This window comes from Teleopsis dalmanni, chromosome 2 (assembly GCF_002237135.1).
Source record: "Teleopsis dalmanni isolate 2A chromosome 2, ASM223713v2, whole genome shotgun sequence".
Taxonomy (NCBI): Eukaryota; Metazoa; Arthropoda; class Insecta; order Diptera; family Diopsidae; genus Teleopsis; species Teleopsis dalmanni.
In genome coordinates this window covers 225,356,902-225,383,849 of record NC_051847.1, presented here as the reverse complement: position 1 = coordinate 225,383,849, position 26,948 = coordinate 225,356,902, and the positions used below count along the sequence as shown (strand labels likewise).

Sequence of the window (26,948 nt, the reverse complement as noted above, 5' to 3'; positions counted from 1 at the left end):
ACTAAAGCTGTACATAACTATAAGTGTTTAGTATTTACGCCCAATGCCTGGTCCTGGATTCAATAAACGGCAAAAATGTGGTGTGGTCACGCGACAATCAACTTGTATATGACGTCTCTGTCGCATAGACAATGGTCATTGTCGACTTGAAGCCGTGCTAATAAATTCAGTGTGCTTCTGTACCTAAGGTGAAAATTGGTAACGAAAACCATTTAATTTCATTTCAAAAAATAAAATATAATATATATATATATAATAAATCAAAATAATTACGAAATACAAAATAAATAAAAATATTAATATCTCAATGTCAAAGTATGCAATTTTTTTATTAGTAATACTTACAACATCAGCAACAATTGGTTCCTCGATTTCAAGTCCTTGCAATGCTTGCTCCCTGCTCAGGTGCACCTCGTATGAGGTTGTTGGGGTCACGAAAACTACACGATGCTTGCGTGTCTGTAGTATGTTTGCTATTACCAACTACAAATAGTGGAAGACAATTTGAAATATGTAAAATACATAAAATAAAATATGAGTTAAACTATTTACTGTAAGTAGGTCACAACATTAAACTACGATAACAATGCTAATAAAAACTATAAATAATGGGTGTAGGAACAATAGTGTGGGTAATTTTTGATAATTAAATTAATCCGACCATTAAGCTGATAATGATATTGAAAAAGTGCCATTCGAATACATGACAACAACAGCAATGTAAAGAAAAGGGATGAAGGAATCCCATGACATTCACAGGAAAACAATAGAGACTAGTAATACATGTAATCGAAACTTAGCGTGTTAGTCTACCTTTCTTTTGCTATGCAAAAAAAATTAAAAATTAATTTGAATTTGAAAACAACTTAGAATTAAATATACTAAAAACCTTTAAATTGATATATATTTCAAATAATATATTGATATTCGATATGACACGATACATATGATGCGATATAATTGAAAGCTTAACTCTTAGTTCTAATAAAAGGTTTTAAAAAATTATTTCAAATTTATTGGTATTATGTCTGAAATACTTTTTAAATCTTTATATTACACTGGTCAACAAAGATTTTGTCCTAGAGACGTTGTTGAGTGAATCTAGACGTATTTTTCGTGCTAAATCCGAATCTGCATTTAGATTCTTTCTACCACTTCTGGATACTTTAGGAGAGTTAAATGTATGTTTTTGCTTTAACGAAAATAATTATTTATTTCATTTATATATGATATATATAATATATATGTCATATATATAATATATTTTCGTGAGTCCCTTCTTGAGACAGTGTTCTAAACTTTATTTTGCCTGTCCGTTGGGTGGCCAGGATTATGGAGGGGCGCTTTATGTGATTTGCAGTATCTGTGTAAGGCTTCTCACAGGTTGGACTGAGGAAAAAAGTCATAAAAATTTGCCGTCTCCATAATTTGGCGTGAACATATGAGTCATTTTTCAAATTGTTATTTTTGTTTAACAAAACTTAGAGGAATTAAACCGAAGTCAAAACACACAGTAAAATATTCAAACAACCTGCAACTAGATATACGACCAGTCGCTCACTCTGAATATTTACCATTGCCGAAATAACCGGAAAATGTTAATCCTTGCGAAGATTCTGAAAGTAATCAAGAATGTAAGAATGAACGAAGCCCAAACACAAAGGACCGTAATTTCGGACCCAGTACATCTGATGAACCTTGTCTTATAACGCAAGAGGATTTGAACTGTCTAATGTGCGATTTAAAATTGTCCAAAAAGAAGAGTGAACTCTTAGAAATTATTGGATCCAAAAACGAAAATTTCTAAATATCAATCTCGTCATGACAAATTTAAGTTATTGTCAAGAAAACAACCTAATTTCCTGCAATGAAATATTGTTGCTTCATCTGTGAGTGGGATAGCAGATATAGAGAATTGCATTACTTAAAAAAAGATTGGCCATAACGTAAAGCACTCGTTCCTGGAACCAAAAATGTCCTTTTCCAGCCTTTGATCGATCCTACAAAAAAAAATATTCTTTTGCCATTTTGTTAAAAATTTTTTTAAAGCCATGGACAAAAATGGTAGTGGATTTGTACAGATTTGGAAAGTGCTTAAGGATTCGAAATTTTAATTGAGTTCAGCAATTGAGTTTAACGGAAAATAGTGCGTGAAACTTATTCAAAAATGTAGTTGAACATTTTCTAGGAAATATCATGGATGAAAATTATAGCGATCTGGTGGCTAATCTAATTGAATCATACCAAAGAATGGGCTGCAATGTGTCTTTAAAACAATACTTCCTTTACTCTCACCTAGATTTTTTTCCACCAAATCTTGGTGCCGTTAGTGATGAACACGGTGAGCGTTTTCAGCAGGATATTTTACAAATGGAAAAACGCTACCAAGGAAATTTCACCAACATGTTAACAGATTACTGCTGGATACTAAAAAGGGACTTGCCAGATACTCAATATGCGAGAAAATCCTAAGTAAGGACCATTTTTTAAATTCACGATTTATTTGCTGAAACCCCCTTGAATCACCCGTTAATCTGGTTGTCTTAAGAAAACTAGACGTGATAAAAAAATCTGAGCCAGATTTGGAATCAGCACGAAAAATACCTCTAGGATCACCCAACAACATATCTGGGACAGACAAAAAAATATTTTTTGTTGACCTGTGTTATCAATGGTCAATAACCTTTTCGATATTTCTCGTTTGATTGTTTTTTATTTAAAACTGTAATAATTTATCATACATATGTTTTTCCCTATTATTAATAGCAATTGTTTATAGTACTTAAAAAGCTGATCCTTTTTGATATATTTAATCTGTTATTTAGAATAGAAGTTAACAATAAAGAATTTCAATGCTTTGATATATATAGCGAGTTAAAGAGAAGAGTCATTTAAAAAAATATTTATAGAAGTTTTTCTTTATTATTTGAAGGCAAGTGTAACTTGTAAGTGCAAGTGTAAAAATAAAAATAAATAAAATAAAAAACTTACCGTGTGTTTATATTTGCTTAAACTATCCCGAGCTTTAGTTATTAACAAATTTTCATCAGTTTCCAATTTAAAAGAAACAACAAAAGCATGTGGTACCCACAGACTCGCCAATGGTGCTAACATTTTTGGAACCAATTGTAAAGAAATTGTGGGTGCACCTTCTCCCGACTGTATTTTATGTGTTGGCTAAAAAAATTAACAATGTTAACATTATTAACGTTAATTAAAAAAAATTAATAATATGAAATGTGAAGAAACATGTGCGACTATATATGCGACTATATAAACTGCAGGTATCTCAGGCAATGCAAGGATTGGAATTATAAAGTTTACATGGACAGAACCCGTCAAGAGTGAGAGTGGGGGATATGGTAACAAACTCGAAGGAAAGCATTAAATATCTCGGCATCACGTTGGACAAACGATTCATGTGGCTTAAACATGTTCAACTGAAAAGAATTAGCTGTGCCAAAATTCTTCATCACCTCCAACCGCTATTCAAAAATTAAAATCTCAATGCTAAGAATAGGAAGCTGATATATAACCAAATAATTCGTCCGTCACTTCTATATGGATGTGAATGGTTTAGCAAAGCCTCAAACATTACTATTCGCTAGCTAGAAATTGCACAAAGCCAGTCTCTGAGAAGACTTTTCAAGGTACCATGGTACATTAGGACGAATGACATCCTCAGGGACCTCAAGATTGATCCGAACAAAAAATACATAAAGGATAGAGCCCTGAAATTATTTACGAAAACTGACAGACTTACCAACACCGCGTTATAGAATCACAGAATGGTTACAGGCTCCTTGGGGATGTATGCAGATCTGAGGTCAATTATTGCTTAGTCTGATGAAGTGATAAACAATAATCCAGTCAAGGCGTAAAGAATTGTTTTGAAGATACCTCGCAGTTAATAGAGAGTAAAAGTGCTCAAGTGCACTGGCTCAACTAGCTTCAACATAATAATAAAATTAATCAATTAATATAAAATACATAAGATTATTAAGACATAAAGAATAATTATTCGCATAATTGATTATTGTAAACAAGTAAAGTGAATGTGCAATAAATCAATCCACTCAATGCAAGCATGCAAACTTTATAACAATTTATTATGTCTTTAAGTTATTAAATAAATTTAGTGATTGTTTAACTTATGATTTATTATGAGAACATCTTTAGAACGTAAATTTGAAACCTCAGAACATTTAGGAGATTTTCCTTTGATATGCATATACCCTTTTTGTTTGTGAATAAATTATTTTGAAACATTTTGAATTTAAATTCTTCGACAACAATTGAAATAAGTAAAAACACTACTCAATAAACTACAATAATAAACAATGAATAAAACACCAGCAAAAAAATAAACAAATAACTAACAAATAGTAGCAATAAGAGTTATTCGCCTTTTAAATACTGACAGGACATTGGCATTGAGAAAGCTGAGTAGAAGCTTGATCTATAAAGTATAATTCAGATTTTGTACTTTAATTAACCATTTGCTTGTTGCACCTCAAAAACTTTACTTACGTTAATAAGAAAACGAAAATCACCTCAACTCGAAATCACATAAATGTTTAAATGTCTAACTTAATGAGACACAAATTAATGTCCATATTCATAGAACGGCAAGAGTGCGTAGCCAAGCGCAGCATCCTGTTCAATGTAATTGTCAATGTCACTTATGCTAAGCTCTGAGCTTGATTTTTAATTTACATTAATACCCTGGATGTTTTGCAGACACACTTTTGACAACAGTGCAAAACACTGTTGTCAAAACGATTCTACTTTCCTAAAAAATCGGCAAGTAATGATGCTACAAAAATTGTGTCGGAGCAGCTCCACCAGTTCATTATCCTTTTTTGGGGCAAAATAGTCGAGAACATTATTTTGCTTTCCGCCTAGTTTTTACGTTTAGTTATTTGAAGGATAATGAACTTATGTGTATCGCAGAATGAAAAGCACACACACATAAGCTTTTAATAACAGCACGTAAATAATTAAAAACTTTTGAATCTTATTTGCTGAATGATGATGAAAGCGAAATCTTTGGTAGAAATACATAAACTCTTATGTTGTTGTTGTTGTTATTATTTGAGTTAGTGGTATTGTGGACTTTTACTCTTATGTATCCTTGTATATATGGAAAAGGAAACTTGCATGGTTCGACAACTTACAACAAATAACATATGGAAATAATATTATCAATTTGGTTTCTAAACACAATCAATTCGCACAGAGATGTTTTGAAACTTCAAGGATCATAAACTTCCAAAACATAAAGGACTACACTTCCGTGCTGTGGAAGGACAACTAGGGTCGATAAAAAAAATGTCAGATATGATGTTAAATGAAAAAAAATAAGGCTCAATTAACCTTCTTTAAATATACAAAACAAAGAATAAGACAAAGAATTTTTTAAACTATTTAGATAGAAAAAAAGATTTGTAAAAGCTGGCAGGAAAATATAAAATCAAAGAAAAACATAAAAAGAAAATCTGGTAATCATTAATGATAAGCATTTTCGTAATATTTTATAGAGAGTTAACATGGGAAAAAAGGTAGAACAGCAGCATTATTGGTACTTTATACAAGAGTAATAATCAGCAATTGAATTTGAATAAAAAGTTCATACAGCAAACAGAGTTATCAAAAGTTAAGGGAATTAAATACTCAATAGACCGGATAAAAAAGTTGAGATTTGTAAATTAAGTGTTTGCGAAATAATGGAATTAACACGACAAAATTTCTAGTACGATGATTTCTTACGACTTTGACATGGATTATCAGAAAGAGTGCATCGATCAACTTACTTCCACAATTGGCGAATAAAGCTCCATCCTTTGCCACTATAAAACACTGGTAAAATGATTTTAATTGTAGCCGCTGATCGCTCACTGACGAAATTCGTGAAGGTCATCCAAAATCAGTTGTTTTGCTAAAAAAACATTAATACTGTGCAAAAACTGATAATGCAAGATCCTTATGCGACATACTATTAGACTGAGGGAACCCTAGGCAGTTCCACCAGCATATATAAAATATTACACGATCATTTAACCGTGAAAAATGTTTATTCTAATCCAACTAGAACCCCATCATTTGAGAAAATCTCAAAAAGATGCTCGTTTTGATTGGTGCACAAATGTTTAAAAAATACAATGGCGTCTTCAAAAGACGTTTACTTGTGTTAAATTGTAACAGACGACGAATCATCGATATATGCGTATAAACCGGCACGCAAACAGCAGTTGACTGTATGGGTATTTCAAAATGAACCAATTCCAACAAATGTTGTTCGCGCTCGAAGCACTAGACTTAAAATATAAATAGTTACCCTCGTACTTTCTTTGATTAGTAGCAGAATAAAAGCAGGTTTTTTTGGTAAATTATTTGATTTAGAAACTAACATAGATTGATTGAACTATGGTAGTTTTCGTACTTAAAGAACTTATTCAACATAGTTTAGTATTATCTAGTATTGCTCAACAGATAAGGTCACCAACAGCAACCAATAACTAAATTTATTTATCTATATTTTATCTATCATTTTATCTTATTCTGCTAAAATTCCCTATGTTGTTATATCTGTTATATCTATTGTTCCATTTTATATGAGAAAGGAATGTTATTACTCACCGCTATTAGTAAATTTGAAAGAAAATATCAATTGAATTGTAAATCTGTTTAAGATATTATGCTTTTGAATTACAGGCAATCAAGTAATTCACATAATATTAAGTAAAAGTGATTCTAGTAGTAGTGAATAAATTTACACTTGTGATAGTGAAATCAGCGATAACAATGTGCAAGTACAAGTGCAAATACTTCGTGAACCGACACTTTTCACTGTATTACATTCACGTACATCCGTTTACTCTTAATCCGTGTTCAAGGACAATGTCAAGGAACGAATAGCAATCATGGCATATAAAAGATGTAAAACCAACTTCAGTGAAGGCAGAGGAAGACAAAATCCACCTGCATCACGAACAGCAGATAACAATATTAAGCTGAAAAAAGAATTTACTGAAAACTGTTGGCATTGTCATCTTCATTACTTCTGCTATCATTCTCATTTTGTGAAGGGGTGACACATTTTATCAACATCCTGTGAACTAAACCGTAGATGATATAACATAACGGCATATCAGAGCTTTACAATTGCTCGTATATCTCCACGATTCAAACACGTCAAAGAGGGCAAGTATACCGTAAAGGAAAACTTTATAAGTGTACACAGCAAGGATACAAAACTGGCCCACAAAGTTTGCAGCACTTTTTTATGCATTTGATTTTACACTGAGCTGAAACTTTGCTGGTTCTTAGACGAAGACCTGATCACTTTAAATTCATTAGATTACTTCAAAGGGTGAAATAATAATTGAATATGCAAATTCCAGTCGGCAGTAGAAAAGTTTGTAAAGCATTTTCCACTTGTGTGCATAAATGTAATTATTAAAATAACATACATCGGTATTGATAAAGCGAGCCCAACACTAAATAGACATACTCGTACTTACTCGCAGTGAATCATCGAACAGTGTTTTATCAAATCAATAAAACCAATTAATAAACATTTGGGTTCTTGCCAAATTAAAGTGAAACAATTATAACTAGAGCGTAAGACTACAGTGTGACATATGCAAAACTTTGTGTATTCGATATGAAAAAATTTATGTTTAAAAAGACTTACCATCATATCCTGTGGAATGTAAAAGTCCGATACGGCTGCCGCCAAATACAACAGCGCTCGTTCATCAAATGCAGCTAAGCACTCACATCCCGCACGCAGCAACCACATATAATCCACAACACTCGTGAAGCTTACATAGAGAATCATTTGGGATTCTCGTGCTTGTTTGTATTTGGCCAAAATTGGTGCAAACACATCGACCGAATCTGGATTCACTGTAATTGATGTACTGTGTCCATTATCACTAATTTCTAGCATGTCAAAGAATTGCTGTCCCGTAAAATGTCGAGTGAAAGGTTCTAGAGATTTTTGGCGATGCATGAATATAACTGCATAATCATGATCTAAAAAGTATTCGGCTGATGATGAGCCTCTAGTTCCCGCACTAAAATTATCTACGAACCGAACCGTGTTATGTTCTAGAGGGACGGTAGTGCCACCTGACTAAAAGTTAAAAAAAAATTAATAGTACAAGATGTGAACTGTTAAATAATATGACAGATTTTTTGTATTCTCTTTCTTTTTCTTCAATGTTGTAATGTTAAATACTAAATATTGGTAAATTACTAACTTCTGTAATAGGTATCAGTTATCTTTACTTATAGATCCTTAAAAAAATGAAGTTATATTAAAATTGCGAGAGACAATTGTGACCTAAGGAATGTTGTAAGGAAGCCCAAGACTCAAGTAATATATAATATACAACTGAAACTGAAGAACTAAACTATTTTAAAACAATTTCTTAATTATACTCGTATATTTTCAAAGGAATGACAAAGGTTTGTAGAGTAACATGTATACATCATATCCTTAAACATTTCTATCACATTTTGTCTTTCCCCTTTAAGCAATTGCATTCATAAATTTCTGTCATAAGTATGTCATAAAATAAAAAAAATAGATATTGGAAATTGTATGAGAGTATTTTCTGTTCTATTCGAATATCGACTACATGTATAACAATTCAACATGTTGACTTGCCGAAGCGGTTAGATGTGCGGCTAAAGTTTGCAGCTCACATCACTATACCATACATTTCTTTCAAATTTCGTCTCTCCCCTTTTAGCTGTTGCAATAACCACTTTGTGTGCGGAGTAGCTGGCCGCACATTTATACGTTGCAAGTGTGTTCGATTGTTTGATCACTACATAAACATGTATGGTTCAAAGTACAAACTCTTTTGTTTGAAAAAAGTTGGTTTGATGTTATAAGATATATCTGAAAAGTTGTACTTATTCCATATTGATATTTGACTTATATATAATTTATTAACTTTTATGTTATGTTTTATGTTCTTTTGTTAATGAATTGATAAATGTTATATTGTGAATATATTGTTGCCTAATGTAATATAGTTTTTATTATAAAACAGCTTTTATATTTCAATTTAACATTTTCAATTTAAGTGGTACATGTAAAAACAACATTGTAGAAGAGCCGCACACCCTTCCAGATAGGGCACGCGTCGCCACTGATACAAATATACATTTGCAACGACAGCCCCATCATACAGTATGCATGTATGTTCTTATTTGTGATAAAACATCAACACTTAGGCTTATTAGAAGCCTAAGTGTTCTTATTTCATTTAAAAAGTCAATTTCCCATCATTCGACTACATATTTCAATGCTTAACAGAAAAATAGAATAATTTTCCATTAGTGGCCAGAATACGCCCGTAACCTTATATCTCACCAATTATTTGTGGTTAGTCAACAATTATTGACTAGGAAAAAAAAACATTTCATTGCAATTAATTCAAACTTACTGTTACAAGGACGATTCTGTTGTGCAATTTATTGTGTCGTTCACAAAATTCTTTCAATAGCGAGCGATTATCCTCGAAATCCGTTGGTGGCAGGTGAGTGTTGTAGAAATCTTCCCAATGTGTCATGATGAAAACTTACAGGGTAGCGGCGACAGCGGTGCGGTGCAGTGGTAGGACTGTAATTCACAACGCTATTGGTATACGATCACAATTTGTGGATTGAATACTTTTTTGGCTTGTAAGTAAAAAGATAACATGCACAATTTAATACTTCCGATCCTTCCACCGTAATTCGGTGGTGTGTAATCGCCGGTGCCTATTCGCGTTGTTATTTAGCGAATATGGTTTGTGTTGCAGATATTAAAGCAGAGAAGGGATCTGTTGCATTGTCTTCTGAACTAAAATAAAATCACAAAGCCATGTAATTCCTAGTCTTTGTTTATTAAATGTAATTAAAAGTTTTTAGTTCGAATAGTTTTTACGCCACTTTTATAATAAAATTATGATATATATTATATTACTGTTTATGAAAACTTTTTAATTTACACATTGAACTTTTAAATGAACCACCGACTGTTTAAAAATCAAAATTTTATTTAAAAACTGAAGTTACATATTTTTTTTAATATTTTACCAACTAATGGACTTGATTATTTGCACATCTTTTAAGCGATTCAGATTCAGATGATTATTTTTCCATATCGTACAGAAAAGTAAATAAAGTTATTTCAATATATTAATTGGTAACCAGGAGTTGGTAACTCGCTCAATATTTTCAGTTTAATTAAAAATAGTTATTTCAAGTTTTTAATTTGCATTAGTTAATTAAAATATGGTTTGAATTTCATTATACAAATAGAAAGTATTAATACCATTGTATAGATATTTAAAAAAAAAATTTTTTAACGTGCTCACTGTTACTAACCTCTGAATTGTGAATAAAGCAATTTATTTTAAAATATAGATAAACACTTCAATAAAAGATTAAAAAAAACATAATTTTTCACATAAATCACAATATATTATTTCAACTTATTCCAACAATTACAATAGAATAATACAAATTTTATGTCAAGATATACAATATATAATTAATGGAAAAAATCACCCGCGACTTTCTTACTTCTCCGACCAACTTCAGAAAATATCTAATTTTTCACATGGAATACATTTTCCTGCCTGTTGTTTTTCATTATTTATGAGCAAGCGCACTGCTGAAGGGGTTCAAAGTTCAGGTGAAATGTTTTCTTAATTTGTGCTTGTTGAGTTTTCGTTGAACATATAATTTGTTTTAATCAGCTGATCGGCATATGTTCACATAGTGTTGCCATCTCACAAAATGCAAAAAATGCAAAAATGCATTTTTCATTATGAATAATTTTACAGAGTGTGTGCATTACAGAACATAAAAATTATGAAATATTTTTATGTAATTTTGTTAAGTATTTATAGTAATTATAGTAAAACCAAACATAATTTAATGATGTAACTATCTTCACTAAAACACTGTTGTAAAGGTTTAGTACTGCCCTCTAGTTGTCAAGGTTCGCCAAAGTATCATAATTTTCACACACACAGCGCAACACAGCTGTGAAGAAAGTAAAATATTTTAATTAAACTAGCAATGAAGTTAATGAATGAAATGTGGGTATTAGTAGTGCCAAAAATGTAACTATCCGTTACTTTGTATTCGTTACTCAAGAAATACCTGAGTAACGAATACAAACTTTTTATTGTATTCGTTACTTTTACTCATTTTACCAATGAGTAATATTTATTATAACTACTCTTTCAAGTACTTAGTAACGATTACTTTTAAGCAATTGTTTTTGCGATATAATAACTACTTTATTTTGAACAAAATTTTTCTTCGCTATCAAATTCATTAAAAATGTTTAAAAATATTAATATAAAAAAGTGAAATTTGGATTCTTTTGAACAAGTAGGACGTGAAAAGCTTAATGCAAAATATGCGGATCAAACAATTCAATAAAATAATAATTCTAATTTATTAAATCTATAATTTATTATAAAAAATATATATGCTTTTAAAAATTTCTTTTATTGCCGAATAAAAACATTTAAACTTCAGTAACGACTGCACAGTAACGAAAGCGCAGTAACGAAAACGCAGTAACGAAAGCGCAGTAACGAAAGCGCAGTAACGAATACTGAGTAACGAATACATACTCGAAAAGTAACGGGTAGTTACAAATACGCAAAAGTAACGAAGTTTGGCACCACTAGTGGGTATTATTATTTCTACTAGTACATGTATACAATATAAAAATGAAACGTTTATGCTTAAATATAGTTAAAGCGCATTTAAAGAAAGGCTGAAAAATTCAGTCACACGGTGAAAAAATTTTCTATTACGTGGATATGATTTGTTTTATGATGCAAGTCCTAGTTTTATTAAAACTTTACCATGGGCAGTTTCTTCATACCATAACATTGTCTGTGGGATGCAATAAATAAAATAATTGTTTAACATAATAACTAATTAAATGCATTAAAGTTACGCTCTGACTCACTCTAAATGTAAACGCCAAATCAATTGTTAAGATAGTCTACCTTTGCAGATACATATATCAGTTAAAGTGGAATTCCAAACAGTAAGTTGGTAAATATTTTATAACAGTAAGTGCATTTAATATTATTGTTAGTTGAAGAATTTAAAGTTAAATATTTTAATTTGTGTTCTAGTTTTTCCAGTATACGAAAACCGTGATATTCTTTATTTCGACTTCCAATTTACTAACAACAATGGATTTAAAGAATCGGAACGATAAGACAATCCAGCACCATGTAACATAGAGTTATCGGATAAAAACCGTCGACTTGAATTTAGATGACTAGACAAAAAAAGAAGAAGCATGGGTATAAAGAACTCTTATATGACCTAGACAGATCACGTCTCTTACGTCACATCTCATAGAAATCATAGATGAACTTAACATAAGTTTAGTTTAGAAACTTTAAATTTTTCAATTAATGAAAAGTGAATTTCAAGAATTATATTCCAGAGAGAATGCTGTGAGCGTTTTCGGGTTTAATTACTTGATTACCGACTGTTGGCTGTTTACGTGTGACAATTCATAGTTCCAAAACTCATTAACCAGCATTAAAAATCTCTATTGACTTTGTGGTAGCATTTTATTAATACTTTAGTATTTATTAGAATGGCTGCAAAAGCAATTAGATACTTACTAACCTATAAACGCCAATAAGTTATAATAGTACTGTTATTATAATAGCCAATCGATATTCTCCCCTCGCGTGAATAGCATACCAACGATGCATGGCATTGTACTAAAGTGCTTCGTGCTTCGATTAAATAGATGTGCTTAATTTTTAGGAACTCTGACTTCAACTACAGATGGCATAAGTAAGATAAGTAAGTAAATTTTAATTTTATATACAAATTTTTTTATTTTTTAAATAAAAATCATTTTCTGATATAACAAATTTTATAATTTCTTTTAATCAAAGTTTGTTAGTAAGATTTCTATTTCAATATCACAGCTTAAAACTATAGCGTTCTCATACTTTCAAAGTGGTTTTCCTGTTTGAAAACACTAATAACAACAGTAGTTAGTTTACTTAAAAAAATTCTTAATACATTTTACATTCTATTTTGTTACAAATGAGGCTTACGTTTCAAAATAACAACAATCGATGACACTAAACGATTCGGAATTAATGTGTGAGGTCTGTGATGGTGGACTTTCCAATATGACTATTTCAATAATGCAATTCATTTGCAATTTTTCAATTGTTCGAGTTTTAAATTAAATTATTTAAAATATTAAAATACAAAAATGTTCTGATTATTCCGCACATGCAACTTAAAAAGTACCGCGAAAGTTCAGTTTACGGCATTACGAGTTTTCCGAATAGAATTTTTAATTGCAATAACAAAGCTGGAAAATTTGCACTTCATTTTAATAACAAATTAGTAGTTGCTGCAGGTGTAGTTGTTGTTGTGGTTCATGTGCGGATAAAAGTGAGATGGCGTATATTTGAGATGTTTTCATCAATTGTGCTAGTGTTACAGGCCATGTTACTGGACTGATAGACATCCTCATCAGTGTTCACCACGAGTAGTTCCCGCATACCGTAACGTTCTCTGTGGAATGCAATAAAAATTTAACATAATATATAATTATATGTATAGAAATTATGCTCTGACTCACTCCAAATGTGAACGCCAAATCACTAAGAAAACATATAAACTGATCGAGACCAATGCAACCAATACTAGGATAACAGTCAACACCACATGACTGTCTTTCATTGCGCTGTAGTCTACAGTTCCGCTATTGAGTTCAATATTTTCCGATACAAAAGTATTCGTATTCATTTCGAGAGCAGGACCCCTGTTAAAAGAATTATTAAAATGAAATAAAAATTTGATTTGAATAAAGTTAATGGATTTTAGTTTTCAGACTTACTTGAATCGCTCCTCTATTTCTAAATTCTCTTTTTTTATATCACGCGATTCAATTATTTCAACATCATATTTTAAAATGTTATCTGCATTAAGAATGATGCCTTCCTTCTCTTGGACCTCATCACGATGAGAAAAAGGCAAATCCGTATTCTAAAAATTTAAGAAGATATTTAACAATAGATTTATTATATTCCGGAAAGTAGTACTCATGATGACACTTTATCAACAGATTTAAAAGACAAAATAAATCACGAAACAAAAACTTTAGATTGGGCTATTGTGATCAATCTGATCGTAATTGAAGACTAATATAATATTTCAATTTAGTGAGAATTATGATTAAATTAAACCAATAATAAATTTGAATGGGACTTTGTCCATGTAAATTCAAATTTAATGCATGAATAATCAAAATTTTCCTACAATTATACTGTCTTTGTACTGATAATTAAAGGACAGCAATCGCGTGAAAAATTTTAGATAATTTTTGAAGCAAACTTTATTATTATAACCCATAAGGAAACTGCTCCTATTTGTGACTAAAGTACAAACATATGTAAATTGAGGAGGATATGTAGAAACATTTTAAATGATGTGAACATTTTAACATATCACGAGTTTTACCTGCCATTATTTTAAAGTAAATATTAAATATTATTGGAAGACTGCAAACTCTAAATAATTTATGATTGGATCACTTGGATGCAAAATCTAAGCAAAATAAGTTGAAGTAAATAAAAAGATTGTACACTTTGTTGATGACGTATTAAAAAAAAATATTTATAATAAAAAAACGATTCTGTATTAAGTGTGTACGTCTTCTGTCGTAATTAAAAAAGAGCGTAACTGAGCTGAAACTAATCCACTGCATTCCCTAATTCAACTTTATTTCCGATTTAAAATGAATTTTATTCTACGAATCTAAAATCAATGAAAGCATGATTCATGCGGTGGTGTGAGAAAACCGCATTTCGTCATCGAAGTTATGAATTATTATTCAACAGCAGACACTGGCCTACCTTCCACTTAAAGCCGCAGAAGACTCAGTATTAATGGAAATGGGAATCACGGCGTAACAATTTGTTTGCATCGTTAACTGTTGTTCTTAACGGTCTTATTCTGACTAAGCTACTTTCAAATACTTAAGGTATTTTCAGAAAATATTTAAAGAATTTGTATTGAATTCTCCGTTTTTAAACGAATTACACAGGGGTGCTTCTCTTAAAAAAGTTCCGGTTATTTAACAAAAAATATATATTTTGACAAAAAATAAAGCTACGATTACAGCTGAAATCGTAAATGCCTCGTACACAGAGTTAAAAAAATTTCCATTCTTACTATCTCAAAATATATAGATTTGTGCTTTTGTTGTTTTACTTACATTTGTATTTTCTTTATCCGATTGTAAGTTGTCGTTTAAATCGCCAACTTCATCAAAATGTTTTTTTGCAATATCGCTCTCCGATTTAGTTGCGGAGTTCACAGGGTTGGCAGAGGCTGAAAAGAAAATTTATAATTTTTAATCTGCATCTTCAGGTAATAGGTAATAATTTATAGTTAAAATTTCTTTTAAATGATAGAATATTTTCTAGAATACTTTGTGAGGACCAAATTTTACGGAAAATTTAATCCCACACATTGAACTAGTTACAAATAGTGAAAATACATTTCTCTTCATATATGATCCTGTAAATCACATTTTCTGAATTTTGTTAATTTCTTTGTTATAAATCCATTCTTATTGACGAATGCCCCTGTAAACTTAGAAACATAGATCTCCAGGTTTCTTTACTACTAGCAAAATTCTTCGAATTTTGTTATAATCAGCCAATCGTATTTCCATCTGGCCATTGCTGACGGAAAAATGAATGTCGAATCACCAACAGAAGTTTACTAGGAACAACAGTGGGAGCTCTGATTAGTTGGTCTGGACACACGATGATTCGTAGCCATTGCCTGGCTATAGCTGACAAACGTTTTCACCAAATCTTTAGCAGCTTTTTACTCTTCTTCATCCTTCGTGCTATTTGAAATTTGGCACCATTGAAAACTAAAAATAAATACTATTGAAATACAAACACAAGGCAGAAGTATCCCTTTTATTTATTTAAATCTTATAATGAACCCTGGTGTACTCGCTGAGTCATATCCCAGCTATAGATAGAGCCGGAAAAGGTCATTACAACTTTGAGTCAAAAGTAAAAATAGACTGAAATCTTTTTAATACTCTCATTTAGTTTTGGAAATCAAATTATTAAATCTTAAAAGCTTTAAGAATTTCCAGGCGTATTAAAGTAAATTTCTGCACATGTAACCAAATTTAAAAATAATTTAAAAGTCTTTATTAGGTTAAATGTTTGGGAATCAGGACGATCTGGAGCTGGTATTTCTAGGTATCTTATTACTTCTTTAATAGGTAGATTTAAATCTCTACATGCTAATGTGAATACTAATCAAATATAAATTCCTATGATAAGACGAAACTAATGCCAAATAATATCTTTAGGACGTGTGCGAGTTAGGCTAAGTTGATGCTAAACCAAATGAGAGATTTTTTGCACTGCACACATTTAGCCATTTATCAACACGTATCGATTCATCACTACATTGTCGGCACAACTTAGCCTAACTCGCACACGTCCTTAATTTGCCAGAAGAATTTCGGGTTTACATACGAAAGTACAGATATGGACTTTTGCTTTTTAGGTGAAAGAGGAAACAATACCCTAATTACTTTTTCTTTGTAATAAATTGGAAGTTTCAGATATTAAAAACTTATTAAATAGTTTTGGTTCAACTTGTTAAAGCTATTGACGGAGGACTTCAGCGCCAAGACCCCTTCATGGTTATTATTCGCAATTGTTATTTTAAAAATCAATTGAAATATTTAATATGCAGATCATGTAATTTTTTTGTAATTCTATTGATGTCGTTGCGGTATCTGTGTAAAATCTAATCAAACACTTTATTGGAATTTGTTTTAAAGCATATGGAGCAAATATTTTTTGTGTAAAACTGTAAATTTCAAAACTGTTGCTTAAACTTTTACAGGGTCATACATGCTTACATTTCAAACGTAATGGGTGGAGATGAAAGGAGACAACCAAACTGACTTAGTTGAGTTGACAATGTAATTTATTATTTTGTAAAATCATTTGAACATTTTTAAAATAGCTCAAGACTTAATGCAGTTTTTGCAAAATGACGTATAATGATTTGAACAGATAAATGATGAGGACACTGAATTGTCGAATCTGGGGGGAGCGAAGTGGTGCACTCTCAATATTAGTGTGATTCATAATCATATAGGACGTAATATTTTTTCAATGTTTATTAAAAATTCAACTCTTATCTGAATATTTCATATCTTAGCCACTTTATCTGTTCACGAAAGCAGTTTTTTTTTATTTTTGATTAAATTCCAACTTGTTCATGCTTTCCAACGTGCAGAATTGTGCGTTTATTGTGAAAAATAATTATAATAAATTACGATATAATATATGTAAGAGATTACAAAATAGAAGAAATGAAGTTGACATAAATTTTAAATATTAGATAAATCGGAATAGGGCCTCCTATTTATGCAAATGAAACGCATAAATAAGCTCTTCACACTTTACCTATATTTACGTATTAAAGACGTGTGCGAGTTAGGCTAAGTTGATGCCAAACCAAATGGGAGATTTTTTGGGATTTTTTGCACTGCATACATTTAGCCATTTATCAACACGTATCGACACATCACCACATTATCGGCACAACTTAGAATTTCCCTCATATAGAACGCAACTTAGGTCGTGTGCGAGTTAGGCTAAGTTGATGCTAAACCAAATGAGAGATTTTTTGGGATTTTTTGCACTGCACACATTTTGCCATTTATCAACACGTATCGACACATCAATACATTATCGACACAACTTAGAATTTCCCTCATTTAGAACGCAACTTAGCCTAACTCGCACACGACCTTAGCCTAACTCGCACACGACCTAAATAATATAATTGAAACTTCCATGAGCATGTAGATATCGATGATAGTTTGTTGGATATATTTTTTAAAACTTTAACTACATTTTCCACTTACCAGAAAAAATTATTTTATTTGTCTCTTATTACGTGAGTAAGAAATTCTTTTAACACTTGAGATATTCAGTGCTAGTCGCAACTCTGTTAAATGTGGGAATTATGGTTTGTTTTTGACAAACGAATTCAAAGATGCAAGAGCATATACTCACTCAGAAAGTGAGATTTACTGTAGCTCCAATTGAGAGACCTACACTCCTTATTCATTAAGCAAACCTTCAGCAACAACTGTTTCTCAGGTTTATCAATAAAATCTATTTGCTTTTTTTAAAGTCGAGCAAAGTCGATTCCACTTTAAAATCTCTCTCTGAAACAAGATGAGACAGTAGAATCGAAGCAATAAAAACGATAATTTTGCAATTTGATAATGCTATTGAATGCGTGAATGATCTGAGAAATAAAACAGACGCGTTCGTAGTTCTGTATAAAATTCTAACTTTCAAGTTAAATGTTGCAATTCACATGTGGTACGAGTGAATAATATAAATAAACTATAGCAATCGACTGGAATAAACTTATAAAAAGACTATCGCAATACTGGATTTCAACAACGCGTTGAATAAGTCCGATTGTTTGTAGAAAAAAGTAGTTACGAACCAGATTTCATTCAATTCTGAGTTGTGAGTTAATGGAATTGGTAACAATTAGGATTTGGTAACTGTCATTTGATTGACATCGGATAAATCTGGCAATCTAGATCATTTTTATTGTGAAACCCTTTTTTTTGCTAAAAGAAACAGAATGGCTATACCTTCCTCTGTCACTTAAATTCTTCTAAGTGGATGTTACCAACGTTTTTCCTGAATAAGTTGTACGTTTTAACCATAAAATTGCACCTAAATTTAAAGAAAAAAGAATAGCAAAGAAGCAACGATTGTTTAGTTATGAATATATTATGACCTATCCAATTGATTGAAATACGGTAAACAGTAAACTTTTTAACCTCAATGATAGAAGCTATCATAATTAACACCAACTGTTGATTTAAAACACTTAATGGATATTTAAAACAATTTGATTTCATACATGACACTAATCATATGAAAAATATACTAAACGAAAACATTTTCAAACATTTTAATGCTTCAGGTATAAACTTCGGGATGGTGAAAACAGCGACATTCAGCCTTTTTAACTGTATGTGGCACTGCTGCTTTTGAAATCGAAGGAAGCAAGATTCTCAAAGATAAAATTAATTAAGAACTACTGGAGAAGTACGATGAGCCAAGAGAGACTCAAGTGGCAATTCTATCAATTGGTGAAAATTATGATATAATTTTAAAAATATTCATTAAGGCTAAAAGCATCATTTGTATTTATTTTAACCTAATTTAATTGATTTAATTAATTAGTAAATGTAGTTTTTTTACTTTTATAACTCGGTAATAAAAGGAGCCTCGCAATTTTGATGTTGCCGACGTCCAGAATTGGCTTTAATCCGTCACTGATATGAAGAAGACTGTCACCTTAAAAGGTGTCAAATCCACCATTTATATTATTCACATTCCTACATATCCTATTTAAATTGACGTTATTGATGACTTTCGATTTTACCTCGATTTTTACTTACCTACTTAAAAATGCTCAAGCTCAAAAATACATTTATTAAAGGTTGCTGTAGTCGTACTATACCCGTTTGGTCTAACTTCTACATAAGATCGGATACTTGATTTTAAATACATGAACATTTTTAAGTATATCTAAAATTAAAACGAAATTTTTAACCTTTTGCCAATTGTACATTAAATTTTTCAAGATCAAATTTGTTTCTTGATCCTTGAAATTAGTTATCGATCAATAAACAGTAGTTATGATACGTACATATTTACGTTATGATACGTAAATATTTAAAAAAAAAAAAAATTACTTGTCAGGTGTGGGGTTCGAACCCACGCTCCCTCTCGGGAACCAGAGCTTAAATCTGGCGCCTTAGACCGCTCGGCCAACCTGACTACTGTCTGCTGTTGTTCAATTGGTTAATTTCATAACAGCACATACGTCGATAAAAGGCAAAATAATTTTTCTTGCTTTATCAATTTTATTTATATTAAGGATTTATAGACTATCTCGCATCCAACACAAGGACCATCGTACCGTAATAATCACAACAACTAATAACATTTTGCATTCTATGAATGAAGTTTAAGAGATGAACTCGAAATCAATCTCTACGAAAAAATAATTTTTACTTAACTGCGATTACCATTAGTTATTAAATAAATGTTAATACAGTTCAATATAAAGCAAAGTTATATCATATGTATGACTTATAAGCATGTCCTTTTAACCGGCACCTGTGCACAATTTCATTTCATTTATATATGATAATTGCGGCAAACAATTTTATCTCAATCGGCAAGATACTCAATGCGAAAACAAGTAAAACCAAGAGATAAACAAACGTGGTTTCTTCTGACATTCATTGCCGTTTTATTTAGGCCAATGAAATTAAAATTAAGAGTTTGTTAAATATTACGAAGAGAATGATAAGCAAAAAAAAACTTAAGTACATAAACAAACAGATTTCAGTAACACAAAAAAATAAGATATTTTTTAAATTCATTAAATTTTTATGTTCGTAAATGAAATTTAAGTTTAAATGAAGTTTGGGATTAATGAAGTCCAAACTAAGTTGCTAGTGTGAACTGCATTATTAAAGTTATTTCTACGACAACTAAAATAAATTCTTACATTAAGTAGAAGAATAGCATTTAGCCTCCTCGTTAACTCGTTAAAGGTAAGAATTGATTATGAAGATCCAAACATCAAATGACACTTATATTCCACTAAAAATAAAGTTGAGATTAAATTATCTTAACTAAGTCGGCGATTACAAATGAAAGTAACTTAAGTTCATATGAGACACCAGAGTTGAAAACCTTGACGATTTGTATGGCTAGTGGTTGCATTTACCTTGAAGTTGCCCTCGCATCAACTATACGGCCTACATATCTTAATTCTATTTTACACAAAGTCTTCTTCAAAGTTTAGAATTCAAATGTTTGTAATTCGATGTCTTAAGCGAAGGCTTCGAATTCATCGGAAATGCAGATCCCCGTTGTTCAAAAGCTGTAAGCAGTCTTTTGTGTGCTACCTTCAAACAGATCAATTAAGCACTTCCATAAAACTAGTTGCAATTTTTCGATTTAAATGGACTAAAATATTTCATAAATTCTAATTTCAATAAATAACCAAAAATTAAAAATAAAATACAATGAAATTTTTTCCTAACTTTTCTTTAATTCTTAGAAGTATGAATGGAATTCTGTGGTTTCTTACCTTGACTTGGAGTCCAAGTTATCATAATTAACAAGAAAATTATGGACGAGTATTTCGGTGATATTCTTCTGCTTTCAAGTCGATTTTTCCATATAACGTTTTTCATCATTTTAAAAAAATTTTTAATAAAAATCAAAAAAAATCAATTTTTTAACAGCTCGAAGTTTTTTAAAATCTTTTAACTGCTTTTTTCGCTTTTTGTAGATAGATTAATACATACGAGTATAATGTTGAAAAAGGAAAACTTATTTTTGTCGAAAAATAGTCAAGAGGTACAAGGGGTGCGATGTACAATACACTCTCTAGTTTGCTTTTGAATTAACAAATATTTTCACAATTTAGTAATATCTTAGTTCTTATCGTCTACCACCTATCACGTTTGCACTGGACGAATGTCGCGAATAAACTGAATGAAAACAAAAAAATACTCTCAATTGTTGGTGGATAGATAGTATTGAAACACATTATAGAATTCTCTCAACTAATTAATCTCAATAAAATTCACTGACGTCTTTTCTCATGATCAACCGGTTTCTTTCCGTTTTTGCGTTATATATATGTATGTAAATATTGCAAATACATATTTTACTTTTTTTATTGAAGTTTATTTACACTTTTAAATAAAATATAATGAAATTACGCTTATTTTTTATTAAAAAGAAATTAAAAAAAATTATGAAAAAAGTCTTGTCAGGTGTGGGGTTCGAACCCACGCTCCCTCTCGGGAACCAGAGCTTAAATCTGGCGCCTTAGACCGCTCGGCCAACCTGACCACTTATGATACCGTGACACAATGTGTAACATATATATGACGAGACGGTGATAATTTAAAAGAATATTTAAATTATAAAAAATGTATTGCATAAAATGTAATTAATTTCTTTTATATATAAATAAATAAAATAAGTTATGGTTTTTACCGCTAATCTATCACTATTATTGAAAAAAGTGACAGTATTAAATTTTTATTCAAAACAATAATAACATTTTGAAATTTAGCCCCCGTCCCTACCTGTGCACGCCTATGGGAATATATGAATTTCCTAAATATGACGAAAGAAGGTAAAAAAACAATAATTTATTAATTGTGGATTTAAAATAAATGTTTTATGTTTAATGTGATTTGTTTGTTTTTATGTGTGTAAATACAAATTAGTAGAGCAAATATATATATGATGGGTCGTGTGCGAGTTAGGTTAAGTTGCGTTCTAAATGAGGGAAATTCTAAGTTGTGTCGATAATGTAGTAATGTGTCAATACTCAGGACGTGTGGACGTGTGCGAGTTAGGCTAAGGTGCGTTCTAAATGAGGGAAATTCTAATTTGTGCCGACAATGTAGTGATGTGTCAATACGTGTTAATAAATGGCTAAATGTGTGCAGTGCAAAAAATTCCAAAAAATCTCCCATTTGGTTTAGCATTAGCTTAGCCTAACTCGCACACGTCCTTAGTTTTTAACTTTTAATTGTGAAGATCCAAGAAATAATTCTGTGGCGAACTCGCCACACATACTACAGCGAATTCATCTGCATAACTTTAGCGATAGTCATTTCAAAATCTTCTTGAGTAACATTCACACCACGCCCACGCAATGCGTACATACCAGCTTCTATATAAACGCCTTTAACTTCTGCATCAGAAGTTCCCGATATAAGCTCAGTTTTTTTACGCAAATTAATGCAGCGGGTCAAGTTTATTTTACACAAATGAATTTTGAGAATATCTTAACAAGTTTCTTCATTTGCTCTAAATATTTCGGAAGAATATCCATTTTGGCATAAAAGCTCGCGCTAAATAATCAAACTGATAATTTATGTTATTTACTGAAATTATTTCATAATTACCTTTGGATATTCTTCTAGGAATCTCTTTATCAATATGTTAAGACAAATATTTAATTAAATTAATTCGAAAAATTGGATAAATAAAAATGCTTCATCAATTTACTTCGCTATTGCAAAATATGTAAACAAAATTCTGAAATCAAAACATATTCACAGCTGATATAAGCTGTCAAAATGTAACTCGCACACTTTTTTGGGCTAAGTGGCTAAATGTGTGCAGTGTAAAAAATTCCAAGAAAAGTCCCATTTGGTTAAGCATCAACTTAGCCTAACTCGCACACGTCCTTAATATCCCACATATATCATCAACGCAATTTCAACTATTGTGCATGCCCAAGTTAGTTCACATTTAATTTAATTATGTGTAATTTGTTAATCGAATAAGATATATAATATTTTATATCAATTCTAGTTTTAGAAAAAATTCTAGTTTTTTATTTTGATAATATCTTTGATGCAGCAAGCTTAATAAAAATTCGAATTTAGCTTCTCTTTTGCAATACTATGGACTTACCAATAACTCTGCAACTGTACATTATGTTTTTCAGTGCCATTTTAATTTTTCAGCGAATTTAATATAAGATGGTATTAACCAACTTTGTACAGAATTTTTGAATAATTAATAAAATTAAACTAATTTCGATTTTTTTCAAATAATTATGCTTATTAGGGTATTGTATTGAAAGTTATTTATATACTAACTGTTATCTGACTTCTGGGATATGCTTTTTATAAGAAAAATGTTGTTTTTAAATAAAAATTAATTTCTGAACTTTGACACTCAATATCGTTTAAATTAATCGACCAATCTATAAATATGAATACATTAAATGAAAGTTTGAAATGTCCTCTTTCGATTAAGCTAATTTGCAGAAAAATGGTACCTCTGCTTTTAAAGATATAATTAATTTTGTAAAGTTAAATATTTTTACAAAATTTTATTTTCCTTATTTTGAAGAAAATTTTTTTCTATATTATGTAAAAAGCGATTATATTTAGAAAAACAAACATATTTTTTTATTGTTATATGCTTTTTAGTTCATTATTTTTGGTTAAGTAACAAAGTTTTAATTAAATAATGTTTGAAAATGACATCTCAATCTTCATCGCAGCACTGCTCCTAAGTTAATCGAACAATCTATAAAATTTTGCATTATACGAAAGGTAATTGTATCTTCTTTCAAATGAGCCATAAAAGAAAAAAATGGTACCTCTAGTTTAAAAGTTATTAATAAATTAATGACCCCATCTTTTGGAGCTGATTTTTATTTTTCATTTTTCATACAAATTACATCATTTACTCATAAGAGTTGAATGTAGATAGAAAATTAATTCAATTTTCTACTTAATAATGCCTTTTGCTGCATTAAATTTAATAAAATAATAAATTTTTCCTTAATTAAAGTATACTGCATTTTTCATGCGGCGAAAAATGTTCCAATTCCATTTTGGACTTATCGTCGACGCTATCTTCACGCACATAATATTTATTACAATTTCAAAGTTTCCTTTACATAATTCAATTTTTATTCAAAATTTTACATTTCCAGCACATCGAAGTATAAAAACCAATTATAACAAAATCCATTTAACAAAAGAAAATTTTCAATTAAATCAACGTTACTGATACGAGCGCCAAGATAGCAACGATGCTGGGAGTTCCAAACCGGAATTGGAACACGAAATTTTTCTAAGTTTATTAATTTGTCAATATTAGCTAAATTAAAGCTTTCTCAAGAAATAAGAAATATAATTTAGAAAGAAAATTCAATTATCTTTCATTTGGTATACACCTCATAACTGTACATTGTGACCGAAAGGTTTTCGGAAATTCTTATTTAAAATTCGCGCGCTGTATATTTTTCGATATTTTAAGTTTATGTAGTTTGGCAGCACTGTCCTTAATTACTATGCCAAAAATGAGCGCGATCTGTCAGACAGTTCGTTTACGGCAGCTGTTGAAACCAGTTCACCTCAGTAGTGCGTTGCGAAAAAAACAATGGAAAAAAATATTGAACAAAGAGTTTGCATCAAATTTTGTTTTTCGAACGAAATTTCGTGTGCAGAATCGTTGCGAATGCTACAAAAGGCTTATGGGGAATCAGTTTTATCGAAAACTCAAGTTTATGAGTGGTACAAAGCCTTTCAGGACTGTCGTACGACCGTCGAAGACATGCCGCGTTCTGGACGACCTTCGACCTCTACCACCGACGAAAACATTGAAAAGGCAAAGGAAATCGTGTTCAAAAATCCTCATGTGAGTGTTAGAGAGATAGCACGAGAGCTAGGCATCGGTCGTGAGATGGCTCGTTTGATTTTGGTGGACAATTTGTGTATGCGACGTGTCAACGCCCGGCTTGTTCCGATTCACCTCAATTTGTTCAACATTATCAACGATTTTAAGGCCAAACATTCAATAAATACCATCGAACAGCCACCGTATTCACCTGATCTTGCACCGTGTGACTTTTTCCTGTTTCCCAACCTCAAATTACCACTCAGAGGAACGCGTTTTGAATCCATAGAAGACGTAAAACAGAATTCGCAGAGGGAACTCAAAGCCATACCGGAAAGCGCCTATAAAAAATGTTTTGATGATTGGAAGAAACGTTGGCATTTGTGTATCGCTTCTAATGGAGCATATTTTGAAGGAGATAAAATAAATATTGATGAAGGTTAAGAATTTTGCGTTTTATTTAAAATTTCCCGAAAACTTTTCGGTCACAATGTATGTTGCGTAATAGCTGAGATATTCAAAAAATAAAAAAATCAAATTTTTTGAAAAAACTGACTTTTTTTACTTAAAAAATAATTAAAAAACAACCACAAACGGCCCCGACATACACGAATACTCACCTGAAAGGTAATAAAACAAGCTTTCAACTAAAGTAAAAACCAGAAAAATCGTACATACAGAATTTGCGCAAAATCGAATTAAAGTTCGATATCAAAACTGCTTAAGTATCATCCAAATCAAAAAAGTAAAAATGCAAAATGTTCACAAATACATCACAAAATACAATTTTAAAACCTCAATTAGATATTTTAATTTTATCATGAAAAATTGATAAAAAAATAGCATTTTTTTTTAGCTTACTTTACTGTAATAATTATATCCGCGCGACTTATATTTTTATTCACTTCGGTAAATAAAAAAAAATAAAACATATACAAATTCTAATTTTTATTAAAATTTTATTTTATTTTATTTGATTTTTAAAAAACGAATTTTATTATAAATAAAATTATTTAATAATTATATATTCGTTCACTTAGGTGGAATCTTAAGACTGAATTCTAAATACAAAATCAATATCTTATATACTACTTACAAATCATAATTGGCGAAAGTGGATGAGAGGTAACAATAAAAATTTGGTAACCTGTTGACAAATGAGTGTTATTACATTGTTTATGTGAAATGCTGATGCAGCTTGAGGAATGCTCAAATGCAATAGATTTTGTAATGGAAATTACTATGAATTAAAATATTGTTTTAATATTTTAATGATTTAGAAATTTGAATTTGGAGCAGTGAAATTAGGAAATTTTGTTTTGCTTATTAAGAGGAAGTTAAAGTATCGTGGGATAAAATATTATTTCGATACTTTAATTGTTCTGCAACTAGAATAGTTACAAAGAATTACGTTTTGTAATTAATGTTTGGAAAGTGTCGATTGAAACAAATTTGGTAATATGGGAAGTGTACCGTGGGATAGATAATTATTTGCGACACTTATGAGACATGTATTGTCGAATTTTGCAATTGATACAAATTTGATCACGTAGACCAATTAATTGGAATATTGTGAAGTGTTGGCGGAGC

General features: G+C 30.7%; 2 protein-coding genes, 1 long non-coding RNA gene and 2 other non-coding genes across 6 annotated transcripts; 1 reads left to right on the top strand and 4 right to left on the bottom strand.

Moving 5' to 3' along the window:
* Positions 1-8: 8 nt before the first annotated feature.
* On the bottom strand, positions 9-10,816 carry LOC119685583 (phosphopantothenate--cysteine ligase-like). Of its 2 annotated transcripts, none has more exons than XM_038099904.1 (6): positions 10,588-10,816; positions 9,465-9,862; positions 7,697-8,140; positions 2,992-3,177; positions 346-483; positions 9-183 (listed from the first exon to the last, which is right to left on the bottom strand). In XM_038099904.1, the coding sequence occupies exons 2-6, from the start codon at positions 9,588-9,590 to the stop codon at positions 136-138; spliced, it is 942 nt and encodes a 313-aa protein (XP_037955832.1). In that variant the 5' UTR covers positions 9,591-9,862; positions 10,588-10,816; the 3' UTR covers positions 9-135. The 2 variants fall into 2 exon arrangements, with proteins under 2 accessions (XP_037955832.1, XP_037955831.1); XM_038099903.1 differs by lacking the exon at positions 10,588-10,816 and adding an exon at positions 10,390-10,429.
* Positions 10,817-11,563: 747 nt separating this feature from the next.
* Positions 11,564-19,291, top strand: LOC119685582. The gene is made up of 3 exons (XR_005252809.1): positions 11,564-12,104; positions 12,171-12,861; positions 19,090-19,291. It is a non-coding gene; the product is annotated as an uncharacterized LOC119685582 (long non-coding RNA).
* LOC119685581 lies at positions 12,970-21,671 on the bottom strand. Its single transcript, XM_038099902.1, has 5 exons — positions 21,280-21,671; positions 15,299-15,414; positions 13,919-14,067; positions 13,661-13,843; positions 12,970-13,593 (listed from the first exon to the last, which is right to left on the bottom strand). Exons 1-5 carry the CDS (start codon positions 21,386-21,388, stop codon positions 13,455-13,457), a joined length of 696 nt encoding a protein of 231 aa, XP_037955830.1. The 5' UTR covers positions 21,389-21,671; the 3' UTR covers positions 12,970-13,454.
* On the bottom strand, positions 19,869-19,952 carry Trnal-uaa. Its single transcript has one exon. It is a non-coding gene; the product is annotated as a tRNA-Leu (tRNA).
* Positions 21,672-21,967: 296 nt separating the features above from the next.
* Positions 21,968-22,051, bottom strand: Trnal-uaa. The gene has a single exon. It is a non-coding gene; the product is annotated as a tRNA-Leu (tRNA).
* Positions 22,052-26,948: the final 4,897 nt, after the last annotated feature.